At 40.6% G+C, this 27,426-nt stretch overlaps 1 protein-coding gene across 1 annotated transcript; it reads right to left on the bottom strand.

Annotated features, from left to right (window-relative positions):
- On the bottom strand, nucleotides 1–27,062 carry LOC112980619 (cytosolic phospholipase A2 epsilon-like). Its single transcript, XM_026095599.2, has 20 exons — nucleotides 26,900–27,062; nucleotides 25,266–25,338; nucleotides 17,362–17,498; nucleotides 16,826–16,957; nucleotides 14,629–14,669; nucleotides 13,641–13,683; nucleotides 12,901–12,964; nucleotides 11,190–11,350; nucleotides 10,885–10,977; nucleotides 10,175–10,212; nucleotides 9,248–9,404; nucleotides 8,606–8,742; nucleotides 7,693–7,915; nucleotides 7,265–7,379; nucleotides 6,439–6,576; nucleotides 5,634–5,741; nucleotides 3,698–3,889; nucleotides 2,784–2,950; nucleotides 1,826–2,012; nucleotides 1–903 (listed from the first exon to the last, which is right to left on the bottom strand). Exons 1-20 carry the CDS (start codon nucleotides 26,924–26,926, stop codon nucleotides 665–667), a joined length of 2,472 nt encoding a protein of 823 aa, XP_025951384.2. The 5' UTR covers nucleotides 26,927–27,062; the 3' UTR covers nucleotides 1–664.
- Between the last annotated feature and the right edge of the window lie 364 nt (nucleotides 27,063–27,426).

The raw sequence follows: 27,426 nt of genomic DNA, 5'->3' as shown, positions 1-27,426 counted from the left end.
TTTAAAACAAATATATATGTTTAATGTAATTAATAAGAATAGATGTCACTGAAGAACAAAAGTGCACCATCCATACATCCCTGTCATCCAGCATGACAAAAGTCTGAAATATTCAATATCCTTGATAGGACATGGCAGTTCATGACAAAAAAGCACCTGGGAAACAGAACTTTTTTAAAGATAGAACATCATTTAATTCAGGTTATTAAAACCAAATAAAATTATTTTGATTGATACTGTATGGTCGCCACGTTCTGCATCTGAAGAGGGCTTCATGGATTTGCTACCAAGGGTCCCAGCAAAATGACACAGTATTTTGCAGATGAAAAAATAGTAGCCACCAAGACCGTAAGAGATTGCAGGGAGGGAGACAAAACTATTTTCTTATCACACACAGCTGAATATTTGCATTTTGTGCATCACAGTGAGATGTGGTTAACAACATAGACGAGTCCATTTGATATTGCAATTACTGATCAAAAAGCAACTGCTCACTAAACTGAATCATACAACTTTAAGGTGAATTCTTCAAGCTGTCTTCATTGGAAGGCTACTTTGATAGAAAGAGATGGTACCCACCAAGAACAGTTAAGTAGCTAACGCATTTGATATATCATTCTGGCCTGTCATGATAAACACTTGGTAAGAGGGAGAAAAATGCTCTTCAAGCAGAGGACTGTGCTTGTGACACTGGCTGGCTCTGAGCTTGTTTCTTCCGCGCCACTGCTGTGCGCAAGGCCTGAAGAATCATGTTCTCATTATTCATGATGTTGTAATTAGTCAGCTTCAGGAGCTTGTTGAAATCTTCTGCTTTCAGCGAGACCTCCCGAGTCGAGTACGGAGAGCAGAAACTGGAGATATCAACCTTGCCCAGGTCCATCTCCGCAGTGCTACGTGACATGCCTGTTGAAGGAAAAGAGGCAGTATATCTCATTGCTGAGGTGTTTGTACAGTCCCAGGGAATTACTGTACTCTGATAGACTATGTCAAGAATAGAGAGATCACAAATGTGGTTGCTATGAAGACATGTGCCATATTTTGATCTCTGAAAAATCAACTTTTCAACAAGCCAGAAAAAAACTAACAAAAAAAGAAGTTGGCACTAAAAGAGATCCCACTGAAATTAACACCTTCTACTGTCAGTCACAGCATGTCATTCTTCGAGTGTTCACAGATGCTTCAAGTCTTACCCTGCAGATTTATGAGCAGTATATATACAGCTCATAAACTCATATGCTACAATGGCAAAAGGAACAGAGATATATAGGAGGAAGCAGAATATTAGTAGCTTTGGAAATTATCCTAAAAAAAAAAAAAGCAGTTTCTCATCCAGTGAAAATACTGGTCCAAAGGGACACTGTGACAGTGTTTATGAAGTCCTTAGTTAACATCCTATTGCTTTGATTTTTCAGGATATACAATCAACACAATGAACAGCCCAAGTAGAATGCACAGTAGCTCTCTACAGAACCGTTCTACACTACAAAGGTAATTTTCTCTACATCTAACTATGTTATAAAAATACATAACCTGAGAAATAACCTTTGTGCTACATCATAAAGTAAACTTTTGGAGATTTCAAGAAGAAATTAGCTCCTACTCCTCTACTTGAGGAACACATTTCTTCTTTCGCTGAATTGTACTGACTGGTAGCTAAAATTATACAGCAGATTTGATCTGATTTTGCAAACAGTTTGTGTCATCCTGTTTTTGCAATGTAGGAACAAGCAATCAAAGGAAAAAAAATGTATTGGGATAAAAAAAGCACTCAGAGAGTGGAAAAAGTTCATTGGATGAATAAAATAGCTGAATACTGCTAACTTACCAGGTGCTATAAATCTTTGGAAGGTGTCATTCACCAATGGGAAATAAAGCAGTATAGGAGCTCCTGGGGTCTCTGCATCATCAAACACGTAGCACTCCTTTAGATTCTTCTTCTCATCTTCCTGCAGCACAACTTTGGGAAATGGAAATCCCTGCTCGGAGAAGTATCTACAAGCCTGTTCCAGAGGCTGGGTCATGGCCAAACAGGAGTAACATAAGAAATAAAAAGATGCAAAGATCAAGCTGCTTTTGAAGCCCAGAAATTCATTCCAAGTTACGCAAAATAGCCTATACTGCTGCAAAGCAGGCAAGAATGTGAGCAACTGTAGCCCCAAGTGGAAGTCCAAATATGTGTTTTTATGCAGTGGTATTTGAGTTGACTACCACTTCCAAAGTCTATATAACAATTTTAACCAAATCAGATTTCTGTAAATATAGCAAATGCATTTGATCTCTTGCTATGAGCCCACTATATAAGGAGGGAACTTTTATTTATTCATTTTTTTCAATAAAAGGGAAGGACTTCTTCACTCAAAAGTTTGTTTCTGAGCAGCCGCAAAACCACATACACAAATAAAAGGACAAATCAAATTTTTTACATTTAAAGCAAATGCATGTTAAAGTCAGCAACTGAATCACAGCCAACATTTTTTCAGCTATATTTGTGCTTTAAAATCTTATATAAAACTGTAATGGAAGTTGCAACTCAACCATAAATTCACTGTGCTGTTCTGTACTTCGCCAGCGAAGCACAGCACTCCAATCATTCCACTTATGGCTATTTCAAAAGTAGTTTGAGAAAAATACAAACATTTTCCCCTCTGGGAATTTCTCTTCTTCTTCTATGGCTTGGAAACACCATGTTACTAAGTTCTACTAAAAAAGTTTTACAGACAGCTATCTAAATGCTAAAGAAAGCAAAGTCTTTATTAAACAAATAAAATTTTGATTGCTCTCACCAAAGTTTGCGATCCACTGGTGTAATTTAAGTGTAAGATGACATCCACTTTCCTCTCCGGTCTCACAAGTGGTGGGCAGCTGGTTTCAAAGAAGAAAGCGGCATCTACCAACTCCAAGTGCTCTGAGTTGCCTCTCAGGTCATTAGGGGAGGTGTCTAGCAAGGTGTCTAAAAAAGTATAAGATTTGGAGTTATCAGCAAATTGCAGAAAGACATCTGTCAAGGTAGAAAGCTAAAGGAAGGTGAATTTCCCTCCCTTGCAGGATTTTCTTTTTGCTTTATGATACAGTGCTCACCTTATAAAAGTATGTTTTTCCACAGCATGACACCCTGGTGTCTAAATGGAAGGCCAAGGCCCTCTCCCTCCTATACGGCTAAGACCTAAATTTCATATAGCTATGAAGGAGGATCATCGAATTACAACTCTACTGTCACTGCCCAGTCTCTCTTTACCCTGGGACTCCTGTATGTCCCAGCTGAGAAATCATGTCTGGTTGCAACTCCTCCAGCACAACTGGCTTCCTGTGCCACCAGCTCCTGTGTCACTTTTCCCCTAGCCAGGTCGCAAAGGCAAAGGCAATCAGCCTCTCCGCTCAGTTTTTTGTCAGTCTTTCCAAACCTATGAACTGCACTAAATCTGAGGCAGCTTTTCCATACATATGGAACCCCGCCTCAGTATTTTTCATCCCAATAAGGACTTGCAGTACCACACAATTCAAAAATTAATCAAACAATTGTATTATTGAAAGTGAAAGATGTAGGGTGTTCCTTCACTCTCCCTCACCTCTCTTCTCAGCAATTAATAATAATTAACCATAAAATGTGTTAAATTCTCTTCAAGACATGTAAATCTCCTGCACTAAATTGGAGCCCTTAGGGGTGGACCACCGCAACAAGTGAACAGAAGCACTATACCTTTCCATTTAGAGAAATGCTCATGCTGGATGTATTCATTGTGCATCTGGAAGCCCTTCAGGAAATTGTGATATTTCGACACAGCAGGGCGATCCGTTAGAATATCCCGGAGAGCTGTGGAAAGGCCGCTTGCAGGAGTGTACATGTACGTTGCCATCTCGTATGGTCTCTCAGGCAAGTCTGGTTGTTCCTCTAAAATATATGGCAAAAATTACATGCAATTAAGTTATCATCATAATTAAGAGGAGGCCAGGCACAAAAAGGAGGCCAGGCACTAAGAGGAGAAAGGGTCATCTTCTGTACCAGTAGTAATCATGTATTTAAACATCTCAGCCATCACTTTTTTAAGGGTTGAATCCAAAACCTGCTGAATATCAGCAATAGACAGCAAATGGCTTTTGATCCAGGGCTACAAAAATTTTTGAAATAAAAAGTGAGGATAAACCTAAATGGTACTGCCACAATGTTTGCTTTCCATGAGGAACAAATGATAATGTGACAGATTAGTTCATTTCTCTTTGTGAAGCTGATTGTGGACTATCCACAGGTCAGGTTCATAGAATAATTTATTGCCTCTGTAGATCATTTCTGGATATTCTTCTGGACCCATAAGAATGTTTTTTTCCATCTCCACATAACAGGAAAGACAGAGCATTTGAAGAGGGTGTCTTTATAGCTAAATGTTTGGTCACCATTATAGTATAGTGTTTAGTTATGTTTAACTACATTGCATGCAAACACTACATTCAAAGTCAAATGAAAAAGGAATTAAGTATCAAATATGTTATCCCATTTGTTTAAATACTTGTGTTTCAGTAATGCATTATTTTTTTCCTATGGTCTGCAGTGAATTCTAGTGAATCCCTTGACAAAATATAAACTCTGTTTATATTAATACAAATATACATACTTATATATTTATATAGTTATAATATTTATATTATATTAATATAATGTAAACTTTGTTTTCTAAAGCCCTGATTTGCCATATCTGACTGAAGGATCATTTTTCTCATGAAACAAAATCATTTGGGTCCACATTAAAATAATTTACTTTTCCAAGCAAACAAAAAGCAGGAAAAATCACTTTATTTATGTATTTGAGTGGGTTAATGCTTTTGGAATTTCATTTAGGTTAAATTTGAAATTCAAAGCTTATACTGAAAATAAAAAGGTAAGTGTTTCAGGTGGAAATTAAGTATTTTGACTTTTAAAAAACAGTGTGTTCAGTTTGGTCCGGGTATTGGCCAGCTCAGTTCAACACAGGCTTGCAAATTATTCCTATAAACCTGAACATTTTTTTTTTGTTGCAAAAAACATTCCACAGATACGTTGCCTAAGGCTTTTCATCATCAAATCACTGATATTGCTTGAATTTTAACATGAAGGTGCTGTTGGGCAGGATATTTGCAGGGAACGTTCTTTCCATGGAGTTTCCTTTCTCTTTTGGTGTAATAAAGCTCAACTCTGCTGACTTCCTTGACCTCTACTAAGCCTTTCAGCTCAATAAGACTTTTGAGAGAGTGATGCACTATGCAGAAGGAATAGAAATTGGAAAAAGAAATTCTCAAACTTCCCTCCGTGCTAACAAGTAGAGGTGACATGAAGCCTTAACAGAAGCTCTTCTTTCCAAGTCTTTAGACACAACACTTTGGAGACTGCTTTACACATATCCAGCCCTATCACCTTTCCATCAAGGTCTGTCTGGTGGTGCCTAAACTTCTAATAAGATTCTCACTAATGCTGGTGTCAGATTAAGCAAAGTAATTGCTACTCAGAAAAATCAAGTCACTTGATTTTCCTAGTGCCTCCTCTATCCTGAGGCTGAGAGCATAGGACTGACAGAAAAACTCAGAAAATGAGAAGTGTGTGTAGTTATCAAATCACAGGGGCCTGGAAGAGGGAGACCATAAGTCAAGACGTACTTTAGATTTACCTATTTCAGTCACTTTGTTTTGTGTCCATCTGTGCCAGAAATCCTCTGAATTGTCAGCTGCATGCCAGGCATCCAAGAGGTTTTTGGAGAAGATACTACTCCACATTCCTAAAAAGTGGGACAAGTGTAATAAGGAGTACTGAGGTAAACACAAGCAAGTGCTTTACACAAAGAACTGCCTTTTGCTCCTTCCACAGCTCTTTAACTTTTTTCACATTTCTCTCCAATGTTTGCATAAGCTCAGACATTTATTTCAGTGGTAGAGTTGGTTCAAAATGAATCTATTTCAGAAGAAATTTCAAATTATTTTCCCTTCCAACATCTGGAACATGTACATTTTTTGACAAATAATACATTGTCATTTTCCCATTTTCATCTCCTTTTTCCTTCCATAGAGAAATATTTCAGACAACTCTTTCTATGATCCCCTCCTTTTTGTCACATTTATTTCTTCTCAAAATTTTCTTCACCTTCTGCAAAGTCTCATAGATTTCCAACTTCCAAAATGTTTTGCAAGCTAAGGGAAATAACAATGCTTTCTAAAGCCCTTCTGAAGGTGTGCAAAAACTTGCCATTTTAGCTTCACTTTATCTTAGCTCAAATTATAAAACCATCTCAGCTAACTGGGGAGATTAGCAAGTCTCAGGAGACGTTCTGAATTTTAGCTGAATGAGATACTGAACCATTTCTGACATGATTCTGTACTTCTGCTGCCACATGCAGAACAACAGCTTGCTAGGGACTACTGTCCAGAATCATTGTGTTCATACTAAATATTTGTCATTTCCTCAGACTAGTGAGTCACCTTGCATGAAGCAGATTCGGGATTCGGGGAGCTTCTTCATCAGGCGACCCATGAAGAACTCGCTGCCAAAATCCTCTGCCCGAATGAAGGTGCCGTATTTCAGGAAGCCCACCTCATACGGGGTGAACTCCACCCACTCTGCCAACACATTCATAAAGTTAGCTCCAGCAGCCAAGAAGACATGCTGCTAAAAATAGTAAAGTAAACAGATGTTGAATAAACATTTCAGGCTTCAGCTCTTGCCGGCAACCTGATTTAGCACATACGCTAAGCAAACCCTACTGACAGAGCCACCTCTCAGATCCTGCTGACAATTTAAGCAGCTGTCACACTTTCTCCAAGCTGGTGAAAGAACAACTTAATGGCTAAGGAAAAAATTAAATTCAGATTCCTTTTTATCTGGGAAGTGAAAAATTCTTCTCATGGGAGGTGAACTCAAACGCGGTTTAGTTTCGATTGCTTTTACTGCCAGTTGACCATGAAAAACATACATTGAGGGAACTCAACAAAGCGTTAGCGAATCAGCTTAAGGACTCTAGGATTGCCCTTCTTTCACAGCGCCATGGACCTACAGTGTGTTTAGTCTGAAGATACTAACTAAACATCCAGACTTACATGTCAGGCAATCTTACAAAAAAAGGCTAACAAAACAGTAATCTATTGCTATCTATCCTATGGCACCCAATAATTGTTTATATCTCTGAATAGGACTTTTCCAGGCTTGGAGTGAGAGTTTAGAACCATCCTCCATTATTTACAGGATCTGTACTCAGACTGTATCTCCTTAGACATGAACTCAGCTCTCTTCTTGGAATTGAAACGTTACCTCTAAAATCTTTGGTAGTAACTTTGTCCTTGACGTTGAGAGCAAGGTAGATTGGCAGCGGGTTCTGACCCTGATTCACTGCCTGTCGTTGATCAGAAAGTCTGTGGTGGCATTTCTGGATTTAAAAAAAAAAGGGTTAACTGATAATCAGTTCCATAAACACATCAACTTACCATAGCGTTTGAATGTGGGATATCGTTTATCTGAATTTCTACCTAGATTGACACACTGTGTCTCCCAGTTATTAATGTAAATAAGTGGGTGCTACATGTCATGTACTGATTTCCTGCCAACCATATGGAATTGCACTGTGCAAAAATCTCTATAATGTTATTATCCTGCTGCCTCTTCCTAGGATTTTAATTTCTCCTAGTGGCCACAAAGATCAGGTCACCAAATTTCTGAGAGCAAATATGTATAGACATTACCCCATCATTTAACATGGATTCAATCATAAGTCCCCACAGATCAATGAAAGATGTCTTGTGTCCTGCTTGGGTCCTTTGGCTCAGCTCTTTGTAATAGTTCCTCAGACTTCTCAAGCAAAAAGCATCCATCTTGCATTTGGCTGCTTGCTTCCGAGCTTCAGTAATTATTTCTCCAAGATCTTTACGTGACCAATCAGCATCTTCATACAATTTTGTCATGGTCCTGCAGGCAGGAAATAAAATGGGAAGGGAAAGCAATGAAGTTGATTATTTTGAAATTCATAGGATATACTTTGCAGAGCTTTGGGCACTTTTTTTGTTTCTAATCTTTAGGTCACTCCTTTCCTTTGAGCCTACCTTGAACAGAGATGCAAGTCTAAAGGCAGTCAATTAAAATCAGTTGATCTGAGACCCAAGGCATGCAGCTCCACCAACTGTTTATGCTGCTTCTGTCCAAAAACCATAAAGGCTCATTTTGCATAGGATTTATTTTCACATTTCCAATAAAGTGTCCTCATTTAATTAGGATAAATTACTTCGATGACACAGAATATATGATGTACTTATTATATGTCTTCCATGGCTGACCCTGGCACTTAAAGGCCAGAGACAAAAGCAATATCTCAAGAGACCCCTCACTTGCTGAGATCTAAAACCCTAGACGAAGCATTAGTTTTGCTTAATGCAATAAGATACACAAAATAGTATCAAAAATTGTGTATATTGTGTATATAAACACACACATCTCTGTGTGTGTGTGTTTATGTACGTGTATGCATGTATACATATGTATGTATGTATGTATATGAATGGAGGGCATAATTAGGAATGTGAGCTTCTGGCTCCATGAAAGAGTATTGAATTTCCAAGTCCACATTCCCATAGATAAAATCTTTACAAAATCACTTCTCACCATGTTGTGCCAGATGAGCCACTGATGTATGAAACACAGTCCAGAACATGCAACTTTTGAAGACCCAAAATGCTGCCATACATGGCAGTGAGTGCTCTTATCCCACATCCTGCTGTTGTCACAGCCACTATAGGCACCTGTTCAACGCAAAAAAGGGCAGAAAGCACAGGCTGAAAAGTTACATCAAGGCAATTCATGTCAAAAAAAGAAAACCATGCAATAGAAAGATCCAGATGAAAATGAAAATGAAATACATAGAGGAAAAGTGACATTGCTCCATAAATAACATGGAGCACTTAGAAAAAACCATAAGTTGCTTGACATCCCTGTAGAATACAGTGAAAGATTTTGCCACTTCTAGAAGGGTTTTTGAGAAAAATGTGGCCAAACTCCTTGATTTGAAGTTCTTTCAAATGATTCATCACTTGAAAGCCAAGCTGAAAACAGAGAATTTGCTCATCTAGACAGAACAGTGGTCTTTAAGGCTGAGATCACGCTGGCTGCAAACAGCATTTGGCAAAAGGAGCTGCTGACAGAGGACCGAATGGAGGGGGCTCACAGGGAGAGATCATGCCTGCTCTCATCTCCTGGCCCAAGGGAAAGTAGAAAGAAAAATCCCCTAATGGTGCCTTTCCCAGCGACCTCGTGCTCTTGCAGGTCTTCCTCCAGGTGAAGGACATTCTTCAGCGCAGCAGCAACCACCTTCTTCCGGTTTTGCAGAAAATTCTGCTCATCAGCGCACAGGTCAAACCCCAGGCGGGCGTCTAGATTTCTTGGCCTGAAAAGCAGACCCTGAGTCCTGAGACCAGGGCAAAAATATTACATATTATTACTTGCTGTGGTCAGCTCCAGCTGAGTTTGTGTGTGTCACAGACTGGTTCATGGACAGGATAATGTAGAAAATGAGAAAGAGCAACATCACGGACAGGTCTCTGTTAATTGGTGTTACTGCTACCAAGACTGCAAGTGAGCATGCAGAGCAGAGCGTGACAGATTGTCCTGGTGTTGTAATGATGTTTCTGCAACATACCTCTGGTATCATGGAATTAAAGGTCCTAAATAAATGCAGAATGAGAGATGTGTACTGGGTTAATGTTTACTAAAATGAGATGAAGATACTTCAGACAGTTTGTTTTGTTTGATCATATAATTGATCTTCCAAATTTCGACAGTGTCTAGCAGATATGCATATAACAGGATAACCACTGTCAGTAGGTGTTGCAGTTCATTAGGATGACAGCTACCGTGCCTTGGTTTCCCTTTGTTTGTGTTATACAGAAATGTAATTTCTGTGTGGGCCTGCTCTCTCCATCTGGGGGCATAGCAGCACACACAAAGTGAGCTCTACTTACAGAACTAACAGTTTGGAAAATGTGAGGAAAAGGGAACCATGATTTAATTCTCCATGACTGAAAAAGAAGAACTTGGCTAACAAAAGCCTGTAATCAAAAGATTAACACAACTCAGTTTACGACTGAGCATGCACAGCCCCCTGCTGATTTCCCATGGGCTTTGTAGGGGTACAAACATCTCAATTACAGGATTAGGCCATGTGAGAGACCCACTTACCATTCATTTGCCTTTGCGTACAAGTCAAATGTCCTGTCCTGAAAATTGCAACACAAACAGTGTAAGCATCCTCAGATTATTAATCTTGCATCTTCTTCCCACGCTCTATCTGCAGACTGAGTTTTATTAGCTTTGCAACCAGCAACAGAGCTGCAGAATCTCACCTGTGGTGATTTTGGTTATTAGATAAATAATGGGCTCCAATGCAATCTAAGTTGAATAGAACTGGGCAATTCACCTAAGTCACGTGGATTTAGGTCACCTAAACTTTCCATGGATGGTTGTTTAGTTTGCTTGCAGTTTTCTGGGAAGCTCATTGAAAGCTGGTGGTGTGAACTACAGGCATACGTACATTTCCATTGTATCTTCTGTTTCAGGCTCACCCTTTGCAAATACTTAAGTGTTATATTCATTAATGTTAGCTCACATACTGCATTGATGAGCGTCATAAAAATGTCCTGAGGAGATTATTTAGTTTAAATTCAGAATAGCATTTAACTGCATGCCTGGAACCACACACAGAATAAAATTAAAAAAAAAAAAAAGAAAGAAATATTGTATAGTTGCATTGGCAGAGAGTGTCATTCATACCATATACTGTAGAATACATCATGGCTGACTGGAGTTGAATCACTGAAGCATAAAAGTCATCATATTGCACACAGAACTGAATGTGTCTTGGGCTGATTTTTATTGAGAGAGATTCTCACCTCTGCTATTGCTATTTTCTCTTGTATAGGAAGCGAGGTCAGAGCTAGAGTCACAGATTCATTCATATCTCTTTCATTTTGACTTGATATAGACTGGAAAAGAAAGTTAAAAATAATGGGAGAAGTTAATCATTGTACAAAAGCGGGGGGGGGGGGGGGAATAAAAGCTGTCTCCCCTGCCTCACCTACATACATGTACTTACTACTTCCCTGCATACACACAGACCTGCACACATACAGGTCTTAGACGTCCCCACAGAAATGCACAGCACAGAGCCATCTGCATCTTAGCTCTGGTCACATACCCTGCTGAGCTGTCTCCGCTGCGGCAGTGCCACATTTAGTGCTGACTGATTATACTTGATATAGTGGAATGTGGCAGGAGAAGCAGGAAAAAGGCAGGAGCTCAGAGTATGGGTCTGCGTTCCTTCGTAGGACCCATCCACAGTTAACGCAAATTTTCTTTCTGAGAGATGACAGAACAAATATTGTCACACTCCCACAAACAATCTTTGCCACCTTATAAGCTAATAATACTCAAAGACACTTCATATTACTACCTGCTCTTCATAGCTATAACAAAACATTGACTAGATCCCCATCTAGTGAGTATCTGAACTCCACCAGGACTCACCAAATTCTGCAGAGGTCAAGGTTATTCAGCACAGGCTGCAAGTAACCTATGCTCTGGGCTACAAAGGAGTTTCAAACTAAAACGCTTCAAAAAAAAAAAGCAATTTACATTACAAAAATGTCCCTCCTTGGCTTGCACAACGAAGTAATATATCTTTTTCTTAAGTAACAACTTCATTTTGGTATCCAGATTATAGGATATATAAATAAATAGATTCACTCATCCGAGTGTCTGGGCTTCGGCTTTAGAGCTTTTGTACAGAAAGTGCTGTATAGTAACTGTTGCAATGAGTATAATACCCCTGCAGTACCATATACTCTGTCATTGCTGAGACCTCTGCTCTATTCATTACATAACTATTTATAACTGATTGATTGTATTTTTTTCCCCTCAGCAGACTCTTTTTTCCATAGCAGAACACAGTTCTCTTTGGAATCAGTAAAATCTCATCCCCTGCATCATCTTTACCTTTATTTTAACATGTAATTTTTAAAAATAATTTCTAGTATTTACAAAAATAATGTCTAGTGGTTTCTTTGGCCCTCACATCATAACCCCCCAGATACCTCTCTTTAGGGAATTGAAAAACGGTCCTTATATACAATGATATAAATCTGGGTTTGAAAACAAATATACCCTGTAAATCCACATACTTAATGATATAAATGTCAGCCTTCAAAAGGATTACTTCACTCAAACATTTTAGGTCCCAGTCCACCAGACTCCTTAACCATGGCAATTGAGTTCAAGCATCCATGCGCTTAAGCAGTTTGCTGGATTGGGGCCATCAGGAGATGCCAGAGCGTGAATGTCTTAAAAATTGTATAGGAAATATGTAGATCTACAAGTGCAGGCTCAACAGGTAGTGATACACTGCTTAAAATGTGCAACAAGGATTTTTGGCAACATGATGCGTCTCATGTTTCACCTAGTAGCATGTTCTGTATTGTTACACCTAAAGAATTTTTTTAAAAGTTACATTGAGAAAAGAGGCTCAGCCTTCATCCTGCCTATTTTCTTGGTTTCTGACCCAGAAACATCAAGGAACAACAAGATTTTGTTCCAGTTAAGGGAGCATGAAATTGAAATTAGAAAATTTCAATTTCATGGATAAATATTTTGCGAAGTTATAAGCATCTGACAAGATGCTATTATAGCAGAAAGTATATTGTGCAGAAACCAGAAGATGCATTCACCCTCCATTCTGTAATAATCAATATATTTTTGACCAGTTACAGCCCCCTCCAGAGTCTTTTGAATTCAGTGAGAGTTTTTCTTGCATTTAAAATAATTTTAAATCAGGACCTTCAAAGGTAAAACGCTGAATGTTTTTGCTATGTAACGGCCTCCAGTCTAGCTCTGCGAGTCAGTGAAATGCTAACCTGGATGCTCCTTCCGCAGCCTCCCGCCGTTCACCTGCACTTCCAGACAGGAGACCTCACGGGACTGCAAGACACAAGGAGGGAAAGCAGAGAAAGGCTTGCGCTGCCCCAGGTGCCGCTGCCCAGGCGGTTCCTGCGGCACCGAGTGTGGGTGCAGCGCTGGCTGGCTGCGGGGCGCAGGCGGGGCTCTGCCCGGCCCAGCGGTGGGCACAGCCATGCCCAGGCACCCGCACGCGCCTAAGAAACCAGAAGAGTCCTTGAGCTTCCACGAGGGGAATAACAGATTTTCTAGAGATGAGACAAGAGGAGAAAGGATCTGCTTGCAGCCGCTGGGGAGAGCAGCCCAGAGAGGACCTGCTGAAGGAGCAGCCCGGAGGGAAGGGATGTCCGCAGGGGCAGCACTCTCGGCTCCCGGCTGGCGTGGCTCGCACCCCGGCAGGGAAGGGCCGCGGGTCTCCTTGCCAAGCCCAGCTCCTCCCGGCCCCAGCACCAGCAGGCAGCCTGGGACGCGCTGAGCGCTCGCGGCAGGTTATGGCTTTTCCAGCTGCAGCCTCCCCCAGCATGAGGCTCTGGGGGGAACCGTGCGGGAAAGGCAGCGCCGAGGCGGCTCGCCGGGTTTAGCCTGTCCTTCGGCTGATGCCTTTGTGCCACGGTATAGAGCAACTGCCTGATACCTGTAGCACTAGCTATGTAATATGCACGGCTATAGAGCAAGGAAAAGATTATGAAATAAAAATTACCACTAAAACTCCATTAGTAGCAATGTTTTCAGGAGGATCCGGACTAAAAGACAAAATGAAAAATGATCAATTCACAACTAGCACTTTCTTTCTTTCTTTCTTTTAAACTCTTCTATATTATTTCCTTATCTTTATTTTTAAAAGTCTTTGGACTGACAGCACAGGCAAACAGCCGAAGAAATTCTAGCTGGATATTCAATCCAATTTGCCTCTCACAGCCTTGGAGTCTGAACTGTAAACCTGGGCTGCTCTGTTTCTGGAGATCTGCTGAACAGAGAAGCTCCTCACTATGTTAGACAGGATCCTTTTCTGACACATTTGAAGCAAAGTTACACAGAGATGGCAAAATTACACTATTGTCCCATATTGCTCAGATTCAGACCTGGGGAGCTACAGCTGAAAGCTGGTGAATTCATCCAACATGCCATTAATAAAAAAGGAAAAAGGATTACCATTTACCTTAAAAATCAACAGCAGCACTAGGACTGATTTACATGCCCATTCTCTCCATTAACTGTATAGTCAGCATAGAAACACAGTAAAAAAATTTTTTTTAATCTATTCCCACAATTAAAACAAATTCAAAATATCATTTTCCCACATTTTTATAGCAAAGGGAATATCTGTGACCACACAGTAAGGAGCAAGAGGGGTTTTAAAACTTCTTAAAACTTCCTTCTATGTAGGACGCCCAATATGGCCTGCGGAGTGGTAGCAATCAGGAGACATTTCTGTGCTTCAGCCAGTGTCTGGGCTTGCTTGTCAGTGTATCTGAATGCCCAGTATGGATAAATACACACCATGCACTGTCAACCGCTTCACTGTTAAATGCCAGGCATAAGCATTGCCTGAACGCCCAGGTTATCCACCTATTTCAGTCAAACTATTACAGTATTAGGGGTACACAAGTATACACAGATGTTTTGTATCCATAACATCTTGCCACTGACTTATCATTTCCATCAATCACATATTTGACCTTACTCACCTGCTCTCCATTGTGAATTCAACCTCCAGCTCCTCTTCTCCCTGGGAAAGAAAATAAATGAAACCACTGCACATTGATTTTTCTAGGAAGTCGTACCTTACAGGGTGCAGGAATCCTTGGTGTTCATGGACCTTCTATAAAGTAGTTACCACCTCTTTTTACTGCATATGCAATGGATTTCATTTTATTTAGGTTTATCCATGTTGTATCCATTATAGTAGTTGACTGCTAGTTTAGACCTTATAGGCCAAATGTAATACATACTGCAAGGCCTCTTATCAGCTGTTCTCTCCTTCTCCAGTTATAGGTTCATCTCTCACTATTTCACTGGTCATTCACTTGCAGTTTCTCTTTCCCTTCCCCCTTCCATAAGCTCCCAGTGATCCACGTTAATTCTCAGCATAAGCAAGACTAACTTCCTCTGGCACATCCACGTGTTACTTCCCCTCTCACTACCCCACCCACCGCTTGTGCAAAGAGGCCTGGTGGCACACTAATGTTGTGGCATGTCTGGGCATATAAAGTCCAAGGTGTTTTGGAAGATGTGCTTTGGTGTGGCAGAGCCCAGGCTTGCAGCCTCATTGCGTGCATGGTCCTCACCTTCATCTTTTGTAACTCCCTCCCTGAGTTTTTTCCCCTTTGCAGGGCTCAGTCCAACTCTCCTTCCCCCACAGTGGCAGCTGTGTGCACCTTCGCGTTCTCTCATTGCCCCTGGTCTCCCCTGTGGCAGTAGGACACATTCCTGCCTCTGCCACGTGTCAAGCGCGTTGTCTATACCACTGTTCCCATTATGCCCAGTTCTCCTTCTCTCTTCCCCACTACCCCTCCTGGCTTATATTTCTTTGTCTCTCATATCCTTCCTCAGAGCTTCAGACCTATCCATCCTGTTTCAACATTGTGCAGCTCCATTTCTTTCATAGCTACCACTGCCCAGCCTCCTACAGGTCCTTGCTCTATTGCTTGTTCAACTGTGTTTTTCTCTTCAAATCTGTTTTTTTCACCACTGCTCCATTGCTACTCCACCTGCTCTGGAGGTCCACGCTTCTTTCTGTCCAGCCTCGGAAATGCTTCTCCACTTACCCAGTTACCTCTTTGTCCCTGTGACTTCTAATCTTCAGTCCAGCCCTTCTTGTCTGGGTGCTTTTCTTTCTTTAAGTTTCCCAGTCCTCCGATTCTGCTTTTCCACAGTGCCTTCCTCTCCATGCCCTGCTGCTTCCTCCCTCCTCACACATACTTTTTGCACTGACCTCCAACACATTTCAGCTTCCAGATGTTCTACCCATACACCTGCCCCAGAACAAGGCTTTTCCCTTTTCATCAGTGTGGTCAGACCTCTCACAATCTAAGGTGTGCCCTGAAATGTTAGAACTGACCCGATGGATCATTCCAAAATTTCACATTACAAGGAAACAAAGAGAAACTGGTCGGTTAGTGTCATCACTTCAGAGAGAATCTTTAAAATTAGTCCTGCCTGCTACTGCTTTTTAATTTTGCAGAGAGTATTTTTATTAATGTACAGTGAGACACTTCCATTTTTCTAGATGTGATGTCTAGAAAACCCTGTTTTAAAACCGCTACTCTCAGTTCCAGTCTGTTATATTAGTCAATTCAAGCTGTTCTTTTTGTTAGCCTTCTAGGGTGAACACTAAGGAAAAAATAACACAGAGAGCAAACCTTTCCAAAAAAACAGATATCAAAACAAATAAGCGCTCACTCAAGTAAAGTAACTATTTGTATGCCTAAACACTGTCCTTAAAACTTCACTATAAAATTGCCTCAACCCTATAAAATCAAAACCTTCCAAAAAACTCACTCAGGAAAATTAACTTTGTGGTATATAACTGCAGATCAGTATTTGTATGTTAGTAGAACATAACCCACAGCTCAGAACCACTAGCTCCAGTTGGAAAGGAGTCTAAAACTATTGGGGTAAACTCTCGACATTTTGACATCAAAGACGGCAACAAGGCTTATCTGTATCTGATACTGTTGGCCAACTCTATCTATGGAGAGAGTATCCAAAATTTATTGTAATGACAAAAGCAATCATGGACATCAACCTCTGAAACTGATGGATACGCTCATGGGGCTGAATGCACAATAAGAAAGGCACGTATACCAGTGAGAGGAAAGCTGAGATAACCGTATTCTCACTTGACCACATCCTTTTAGCTATGTCTTTGATTTTTATCCACACCTGTGGATTCAGCTGAAAACATATCTGAATGTTTTCTCCAAGCTGGATTTTGGAGACATCAAAGAAAACAGTAAGGAGATGGTCATCTTGAGTTACATTGTCTTCATCACAGACTTTCAGCTCCAGAATGTTCTGGGAACAAAAAACAAAACAAAACAAAACAAAAGCTGTATAAGGTTTAACAAACAAAATCCTACAGATAGTTCATTTTAGCTGGAGAAATTGGGGAAAAAAGTTCAAGAATGAAAGCAAAGGAAACAGTAAAATAGAGATTTTGCAGTCGCCCTCTACAAGCCCTGTCAACTGTTCAAATAGCTAAATAATATTTAAACTGCACTGAGATAGTGTGAATATTTTGCAAGTGAATTCAGAAGTACCTGCAGTATGGAAGTGCCATACGTTACATTTAATATCTGGTAAGAAAGGCTTACTCGTGGGCAGAGAAAGAAACATCTCAGTAGCCGTCTGCAGCCCAATAGTCAGAAAGTACCTAGAGAGCGAACAGCGACGGGTGGCAGGAGAGTCACCGTTCCTACCTTAACCTGGCTCTGAATGGTGAAGTGGAAGGTTTCGTTCCAGGTCGGGTTCTTGCTGTTATGAATTGTCTTGGTGCGGAAATGCTGGACTGAAGCTGTCGGCAGGCTCAAGCTCACATAGCAATCGGACTGGGTAACTGTTTAAGAGAGGGAAGGTGTGAAAGCAATGAACCAGTGAACGAAATTTAGTGCCCCTTAAGGTGTTGGACTGACCTAATTTTTAAGCTCTGTACGCAGGACAATATGCAGAATGTAGTCCAGGATGCTAGATAAAGTGCTATCAAGTCAGTGATACACAAACAGCTAACTTTACTCACTGTAAAAGCCAAGCAGTTTCCTCTCCTTGAGAACTACTTTCTGTTAATTGCTGGAAAAATAATAAACATTCAAAGTACACAGTTACATTGCATTCCTTTCCAAAGATACTCAGTCAGCCCATCTGTTTGTATCAGGCTTCAAAGGGTTTAAATTTGAAAAATCATCTGTACACACACAGGCATGCATACACACATTACAGACCCACAGAGAACTCGTCAGCTTCCTTTAGGAACAGAGAACATCAAACTTTGGCAACCGTGACTGGAGCTGCCAGAGCCACCTTCCTAATGTATTGGGCTTTCCAGGGAAATTCCTTAATATTTCTATGGCTCTCTGGCTATAGGTTCTGTCTCTTCTATTTTTTGAGTATGCTTTCCTTTTTCTAGCACATCTGGCTTCCCACCCTAGCTTCAGCTGGAGCTCATTGCACTGATGGTTCCCATGAAGTCACATTGCCATCAGAGATAGCAGGTCTTCTGTCAAGGCACCTTTATGTCCGTGTATCTTTTTTCCATTTGGAAAGTTGAAGAAGGAAGCACACACACACACACACGCTGTAAAGCTCATCAACAAGATGAAAAGAAAAGATATATATTTCTGTGGAGAAGATGGATTACATTTAATCCACTGTAAAGTGGATTAAAATAAGCACATGTAAGAAAGGTATTAAAAAGTTGAACAGTTCGACTGTGTAACATTTGCTTTGAGAAGCAGCTGTCCTAAAGGAGAGTTTTAGTGAGAAAAGCTGTATAAATAACATTGCTTAATGTCACTATTTTCACCTCTATCTCTGTGCCTTGGTCCAAGAGAGCAATAATGGCATTTGCAACACTTGATGTGCAAGTGGAAGCTTGTCCATGTTTCCCAGCACAGAGCAAGATGACAGCTTCTTCTTTGCACAAGATTGCATTGCTTTCATTTTGTTGTTTTAATTAGAGGTGCATTCAGGTCATAAAGTTCACTTATGAATTTGAATTTGTCTAAGTGTTACGGAGGACTGCTTTGGGATTTTAGTTTTCCTTTCCCAGATTAAGAGGCCAGCTGTGAAGTTTGGCTTCCCACCTGAGCTCCACTGGAGGTGAGGGATGGTCAGGACCAAGGCTTCAGGATGAAATAGTGGTTAGCAGAAATGCACAATGCTTAGATCATCAGTGAGCATTTTCATTATGAGGTCAAAATAATCTGCCTGTGAATAGTTTTTGTCAGCCATTAAGAAACAGAAGGTGAGCATGAATCAAAAGATTAACTAATCCATTGCACTCCGCACTCGCAACTCGAGGATGATTTCTCTACCAAACACAATCTGCTAGCTATGGATGAATACCTATGGAAGTGCTGAAGATAGCAGGGGGTATTTTATCCATATATGCCAATCACTCTATTAGCATTATATTTCCTCTATTTGTAAAGCCACCTACTCGAGGTTTCCAGCCACTGTGTAACAGACATACCATCATCTGACTATAGCCTTGTCCCACTCAGCTTTTCCTGTATGTTTGAAGTCATAGAGTTTTACTGGTAAACCTGACTTCGGGAAACGTAGAATAAATGACTTGCTCCTTTATGTGGAACTAAAGGATCAGCAAAGCCCATGTTTTTTTTCTGACTTTCCTGAGACTGAAGTCATCTTTGTTTCTCCTGTATCTCTGAAATAAGAATAACTTTGTCTGTTGAAGGGAGTTGTGAAACTCAGTATATAAAAGATATATAAACTATAAAAAATACCAAAACACATAGAAATCACCTTTCTAACAGTTTTGATAGCTCCCAAACTTGTGTGTATGTAGAATATGTCCCTAAGAACATCTTTCTTGACTATTGGAAACTCCAGATTGGTATGAGCACAAGCTGCTGTTAGCTCTTGTCCACACAGAAGGAGGATCAGAAGATGTTTGTGGAAAGACTCTCCTATCCTTCTTTTCAATCTGTTTGTCAGTGATCTAATGTTTATTTTATTGACATTCTCCAAATACTAATACATGCTTTATTTGCTCTGTTGTGAGGCTACATCTGTTGTGCAGAGCAAAGTTTTATTTCACAAGTGCACCAATTTTTTCCCGTGACTGAGCTTTGCTATCTGTGTGATCATTGCCTGCTGCTGTACTGTAGCTTATACATTTCAGAAATAAACACTTGTCAGAAAGGAGTTAGAGCTCTGATTTCTCATTTTAGATCTCTTTCTTACTTTCTCTGGGTGACTTTTGACGCAGTCGCTAAACAAGTGTGCTTCCCTGCTCCCATCTGTACGATGTGTTTGATTATGCTTTTTGTACTTGAGAGGTATCATCTGAAACCTCACTACCTCTTGTTCATGGGGTATTTCAAGGTGTTATGAGAGAGGCACTTTACAACACCCAAGAATCTTTTCTACATTTCTCAGATACCTCAGTCTCATATTTTACCATATCAGCTCTAGGTACACACAAACATGAGGACTGGTACTCAGTAGCTGGTCACTCGTGCTGCAACATCATATCAGGTACGCATTAAGTGCCTCTTCATGTGTACAAGACTCCCATTACTAGCCATTGGCATGTAAATCGTCATTATCCTGATGTATAAATGTAAAAAAATCTAACTACAGAAGCGGAAGAAGAGTGATTATGCTGAAAAGTGATGCATACAGAAGGACTTTACAACAACACCCTCTGTCACTCCCCTCGACCATGATGTGTGAACAGCCATCCAACGTGCCTGAAGTGTCAGCTGTGGAATCACCATTGCACAACATCCTGTCAAAAGCAGGTGTGGCAGCATGTATTTATGACAGCATGGTCTCTTCATCCAGTTATTATACTAAGTTTCTAATTATCTTCCAGAATGGCAGCAGGACTGGATCTTAATTGTGTTTTACCATTAGACAGCATTACAGCAATAAGGCCCACGCTAAAAAAATACCATAGCTGCAGTACCACATAATGTCCTAGACAACGGCAGAAACACCAGGTGTTCTGGCTTAAACTAAAGTCTTATCTGTCTCATAAGCAGCTCAAATTCAACAGGGCTAGACCAAAAATTTTAATGCCCCACTACCTCCTTTTTTTTTTTTTAATGCTAACAGACATGACCTCCAGCTCACCTGTCACTTGGGCAGAAACCTAAGTAGCCTTCTCCTCTTGGACAGCCACATTAAGACTACTCCTGGGGGGGGCAGATTTTTTCATGACAGTCAATATACAGTTTTTCGTATTGTGCTGAAAGGATTCAAACTAAGCATGTGGTCACAAACACAGTTCTTCCAGATCATGTCCTTGATCATGTCACCTCCCACGTGGAACTATCCATCTCATGAAATATAAACTATCATTACCTACTGAGAAAAGCATTTTTCTTCCTCCTCAGATACTCTGCAGCTAAGTAGAGATATGGTTGGGGAGGATGGTGTTGTTGTTTTCCAGAATGTAAATTATTAGGTAATTTAGATTATTGTAACATTTTTTATAAGAATAGGTGTTACCATCTGTGAAAATATACTTCACTTTCAAAGCCCTTCACAGTGAGACTATCAGAATTCATTTGGCCCTGGAAGATCAGTTCCTGCCTCCAGGCAGCATATGACATTAATGTCTATCACCTAATGCTTGAAGTTCAATAAAAAAAAAAAAAAACTTTCAGACTTTCTCCAACCCTGCCTTTCACATTGGGTAGAGTGTGCTATAAGTATCCCTAAAACAATATCACTCCTCTCATTTACATTGCTCTTTAATGCTGTTTCCTGCTGAGATGTTTCCAAACAAGCTGACTTACATTTTTTTTCCATTTTCTCCCTTTCCATGCTTTATCAGTCCACATCCTCTTATTTTATGATTAGATTTCAAGCAGCACCTAGAACAGTAGAGCCCTGGTCCATAAATGCAGCTGCTTAAATATCATGGTGAAATAAGTAATACATAACAATGAAACAATAACAACAGTGCGAGAACAAAACACCAAAGGAAGTCTGTGGGTTCCTGTAATAAGTATCACATTGGACAATAGTTCCTGAAAAAATAATGTATTTCACTGGCTATATTTCATTTCAGCATCTCAAAGACCTTTCCATGCACTGAGCTCATACAGAGTAGAACTGCTATTTCAATGCTATAACATATGTTTTTAATAAATATATAAAATGTACTATATAATGTTATAAAATACTGCATCTGAAATAATATGAACATAATATAAAATAGAAAGTGTCCAAAACTTGGAAGTTTCCAAAATTAACAAGCCTAAGGAAAAATAGTCTTCTTTCCATAAGAATGAAGAAAAAAAAAATTTTTTTCATTGAGCAAATACTGAAGAATATTTTTAACTATTTCCAGACCCATAAAACTTAGGAAGATTCAAAGATTACGGCAGGCAAATGTTTCCATATATGCATCTGAGAACCATTAAAGTTTTGATAATGTATACCAGAGCTTGCTACCAGACTGCTGACCGAACATATCAAAGCATCCCACCAAGGGGAAGGTCTCAGCCAAAGGGCTACACACGCTCTTGGGACTTCCAAAAGGCCATCAATAAGGAAGGATGCAGAACATAAAATCAGCCACACTGGGCTAGACCAAACGTCCTTCTAGCCCAGTGCCTCCAGGCAGTGTCTACTGAGGGCTCTTGGGTGTTTTCAGAAAGCAGCGAATGATGATTTGAAAGTGCTCTGCTCCATGTCCCCCAGGTTCCCTATGTTTACTTTTTTTTTTTTTTTAATCTTTAATGCTCCCCTTTTCTTCATTTTTTAATTCCACGTGATTATTTTGTTTCTCTCCAGTTTCCTGTTCTTTAGCCCTGCTCTCTCCCTCCTTCTGAGGGAAGGATCTTTGATCTTGTTAGGGATGGACATCAATGCTGTTAGGAGAATATGGCCCCACCCTTGGTGGATGTCTAGGAAGAGTGTAAGGAGAGGGCAAGCATCATATGACACTCTCTCAGCCCTCACAATTTAAGGTTCAGAGACTTCCTAAGCCAACCTTCACCAGATTTCTCTTCTGGGAACTTGTCCATGCCTTGAACCCACATAAGCTTTTGGCATCCATAATATCCTACCGTGAGGAGCTTTGTAGCTGAACTACATGCTGCGAGAAAACACTTCCTTTTGTTTGTTCTGAAGCTACAATGGTTGCCCCAGGGCTGTAACAGGCTAAGCGGGAAATCTGAAATTCTCTGCATAGGAAACCCTGTTGAAGGGTGGGTTGGATTGGTGCACATCCAAGTCTCAGCCCATCAAGGAGTCAGGACACAGATGGGATACACACCCACCTCTGGGAGCTGGCAAGTGTTTGCAGGCCCAGGAACATCAGCAGAGCGGATGAGCCAGACGGGCATGTGGGTGTGCCCAGTGGGAAAGGGGAATGCAGAGAGCATAAACAAGGCACCTAATTCACAGGTGGTATCAGTGATGACACTTATTCATCAATAAATGCAATGACACATTTTGTGTTCAGCGAAAGGCAAATGCCACTGGAATTAAACAGCTATCAATCTAAGCTTGATCCAGCAATTAAGTGTATGCAAGGCAGTGCCACGACCCCTGTGAATTTTGTAAGGCCAAACAATGAAGTACTGGGTACAAAGGCAAATGGAGTGGGGTGGGCAGGGGAGGAGTCCTCAACTCCGGCAGTAATACAGAGGAAGTTATGGGCATGTGAACCATAAAGGCAAAAGTATAACGACCCCATCTTTACTAGCCACGCTTCCATCCGCTGAAACTGCTACCTTGTCTCAAAAGCTGACTTGCTCACAGGTTGCCTGGGATTCCTATTTGTAAATCTCCTAATATTCTAGTTTGGATACCAAAACACTAGTCGTCCTGCATTATAGGGGAAGCATTTCTTTTATATCAAAAAACTGTTGCTATTTTCTCCTCTGCATATTTGACACTTGTCTTAGGATTTTTTTTCCCTATATGATGGAGGTACCCAACAAACAAAACTTTCCTTTTATTAGTATTATATTTAGTTCTTTTGTAATCCTTTCCTCAATATTTTGGTTGATATTATCATTTCAAATGGATAACAGCTTACAGATGTTCATCGTAAAATGTTTGTTGCTCTGTTTTGCAGGCAATATCCAGCATATGCCTAACAGCATAAGGCAAAACAGTTTTGGCACAGAAAGCCTGTGTGGTGTCTGTTATTGCTGTTTCAGACCTTGAGTCACATTCTGCTATGTTTTGAATGCATCTCTGTCATTCAAACAATTACTTTGAGCAGCAGTATAGGCTGGTGGAATGTGCATTGGACTGGGAAACAGAAATGCTTGAGTATTTGACTAACCTCTCCCTTTTCCTAAAACTTGTCTAGCATTAGGAAGAACAGCATCAAAACATAGGCCAGTTCCCTTCAGAATAAAAATACTTCGAAGCAAAGATAAAAAGCATTGATCTGGATGAGAAAAAGGTGGGTAGGAAGTTTGGTAGGCTCATTATTGTGCAGATGGCTTAATTGAGCATGGTTATTCAGAGAGAGGTATCTAATAGCAGTATTTTTCATGCTTCTTTCTTTCAATTCAGAGCACATGTTAGAACCTTCAAAGAAGTTTTACTCGTAGCAGGAGATTTTTCTCCAGCCTATAAATGAACTTCAAACCTCTTATTCACACTTTAGAAGTCAGCAAGTGGGAAAGCACATATAAGACTTCTCCATACCTTCAGCAACAACAAAGTATCCTGCTTTTCTTTGACAAAAATTGGAGCAAGAAACTCTTCTTCATAAACATTTGGGCTCTGAAGAAGTTATAATAAAACTCAAAACAAATCGTTATGGATAGGCCCATACACATCTTTTGTACAACTACAGTCTTGCATGATTTTAATTGAAAAAAAAAATTTAGTTTGGTCTGATTCCTATAGAAACATCCTAGGTTCAGGCCCTTTCTATTTGAACACATGAAAAAATGCAAGACAACCATCCGTATCCTCAGACTGGAGATAATTGCCATTCATAGCTTTTTTTCCTGTAGTTTCAGTTCACATATTTATGGAGTATTAATAATTTTGGAGTTTATGGAGCTTTGGAGTATTATGATTTCACATAAATGTCAAGTTCTGGGGATTTTTGTGAAAATAGCTAAGAATAAAAACAGCTAACAGTGTAAGTGCTCAACTAAGCCTTGAAAGATGCATCCTCTATGGCTGAATTAAGATTCACAGTTCATGAGAAACATCTACTATCCACAGAAAAATCACTATCACAGAAAATATTCTGTGCCATTGCCAGAGATGCACAGAATGAACATTACTGTAAGAAAGAACCATATAAATTCCCCCATCTAACCTTCTTATTGCACCAATCCCTGAAAATAAATAGCCTTTCTTTTTTTCACCTTTCCTTATGTAGACCTGAATCTGCATTATATGCATTCTGTGCAGACATCCTTTCGACTAGAATGGTGGCTGGACTTCAGAGTTACAGTGGCAAAGATCTAAGAATAAATAATATCCTCTAACTATGCTACTTCATCTTCAGCATACCACAGTCATGCATCTTCTCTGCCCCTCTCTCACACTCTCCTTTTATAAATATTCTGTGGCGTTTGTGGCACTCCGTTAAATTCCCAGTAGTTTTACAAGCATGTGGATGCTCTAAGAGTAAACAAAAGATACTCACACAAGTCTGCTTTCCTGGCATTTTTCATCTGTATGATTTTTACAGTGAGCAAGTTGCATGGAGAGGGTTCTGTCTGTTGAACAACATACAAAATGTGTGGGATTAACATGCAAGGAGAAAGAACAGAAACATAATTCGTGATAGTACTGGATTAAGTATTTTAATACTAATCATCTAACACATTTCTGGACTGCGGTTCTTCCTTTTGCCGCTTCTTCCACTTCACTCCTGAAGGTTTACAGCCAGGTATGGCCACAGACTTAAAACACACTTTCAGTCATAGACCAAACCTCTGATGCCCTCCACTTTCCATTTTGAGGAAGTTTGTGGAAATCCTTAACTTGAGGTGTCTGACTGACTCTTACAACCCAATCAGAGAAATACGTGACAGTGAGCCTTACTATGTTATTAAAAATAACTGGCACTCATCTAGGTCTATGTCAATTCAAAGGATGTCATATATATCTACTGTATTTCACAACTAAGAGTAGACAATCTAGCAGGGCAAGAATTAGTAACGATATTGTGATGTAACGATACAGCTCATCTGCTGCTCCGTGGCCATATAACTCCATTGTTTCGTTTGACATAGAGCAGAACTGGCTCACAGACGACAAGGCCCTGAAAAATGTCTTTCAGGGACCTGTACCAAACTGCCTCAAAGCAGAGAATGAAAGCAACAAATCTGTAATTATTTCTCTCAGAATAATTCAGCTCATCCAATCTTCCCTTAGGCAAAGGGCACATGAAAGTATCCTGGAAATCTTGGGAAGCCACCTAAATCTAGATGGTTATCAAAAGGCATTTAACAATCCTGCCAGGAAACTGGTTTGATTTTGTCATCCTCCCTCACCGTAAACAATCAGACAAACATTGTACTTAATCAAAAGTATGAGGGCTGAGGGTGAGGCAGTATGTTCCCTAGGTAATTTTTATTTTAATGAATGAAAAGAGGAAAACGTGCTTTTTTAATACTTTGAATCTCTGAAAAGAACCAAAATTTTTTTTAAAAAAAGAGCAAGCCTCTGTAACAATAGAACAAACATATTCATAAGACACAGCGTGCGCATATACCCATCAAGCAGGGAATACCACTGCAACAAATCTGTAGTTCAGTGTATAATATGAGTACATTCTGTGTCACCATTCATTCCCTCATGCCCCCGAAACACCTCAATTGCTAAGAGAGCTCATCTTTAACAACTCACGTGATATTCATTTTCTGTTTTTTCCTATTAGTTTCCCTATTAGAATTTCCTCATTGACATGAGTCTTTATTTTCTCTCAGCAAGTTATCTCACCTAATCTATTTGGATGGGAGTGAAGGACAACAGCAATGTTTAACAAGATACTTTTTTTTTAATTGGGAATTTTCAAAATATACTTAAACTACTGGAGCATTAAAGTTCTTGAGTTCAGCAGCCTGAAAATACAAAGCAGGCACAAAACGCAGGCAAAAGCCACCCCTTGCTATCAGCCCCAGGGCTGAAGAAGAAATCTCCTCAGAGCTGAAGATACCAGAATAACCAGGCTTCCCACATCACTCCCTCTGCCACAAAGGCTGCAAACTGGCTGTCTGCACACCTAACCTGAGGGCCCCTTCCCTTCCCTTCCCTTCCCTTCCCCTCCCTTACCTGGCTCCTACTGTAAAACGCCCCCATTGTGGTCTTCGCCGCGCTCAAGCCAGGCACGAAACGTGGCGGGAGGATGGGGACAGGAGCATCCGCGAGGCAGCTCCTCGCACTTTAAGCTGCTGGGAGAGGCCGGGCAGGTGTGCTAGTGCCTGACTCAGGGCCCGCCTTGCCCCGTGGCCAGCACTTGCACAACGGCCTCCTCCTCCTCCTCCACCTCCTCCTCCTCCTCCTCCTCCTCCTCCCCTCACACGCCCGGGCTGGTGCAGCGCAGGAGGGGCTTCTTCGCTGCTGTAGGGAGAAGGGCATTGAGAGCCAGAAGGGATCCTCCCTTCGCAGATACGGGCATTTCTGAGCCTCCCTGTTCCTTCTCCGGGGCTTCTACACACTGGAGGGCTGGCGAGCTACAACCCCTTGCACGGCGCAGGCTGGCACCGCGCAGAGTGTGTCTGGCTGCTCGGCTGTGGGCAACCAGGCAATCTTTGGCCATGGACATTCAAACAAACCAGCGTGCTTACAAAAGAATTTTT

The sequence above is a fragment of the Dromaius novaehollandiae genome, chromosome 5 (genome assembly GCF_036370855.1).
Source record: "Dromaius novaehollandiae isolate bDroNov1 chromosome 5, bDroNov1.hap1, whole genome shotgun sequence".
Lineage (NCBI taxonomy): Eukaryota > Metazoa > Chordata > Aves > Casuariiformes > Dromaiidae > Dromaius > Dromaius novaehollandiae.
The sequence above is the reverse complement of the archived record's forward strand: the minus strand, read 5'-3'. Positions and strand labels throughout refer to the sequence as shown.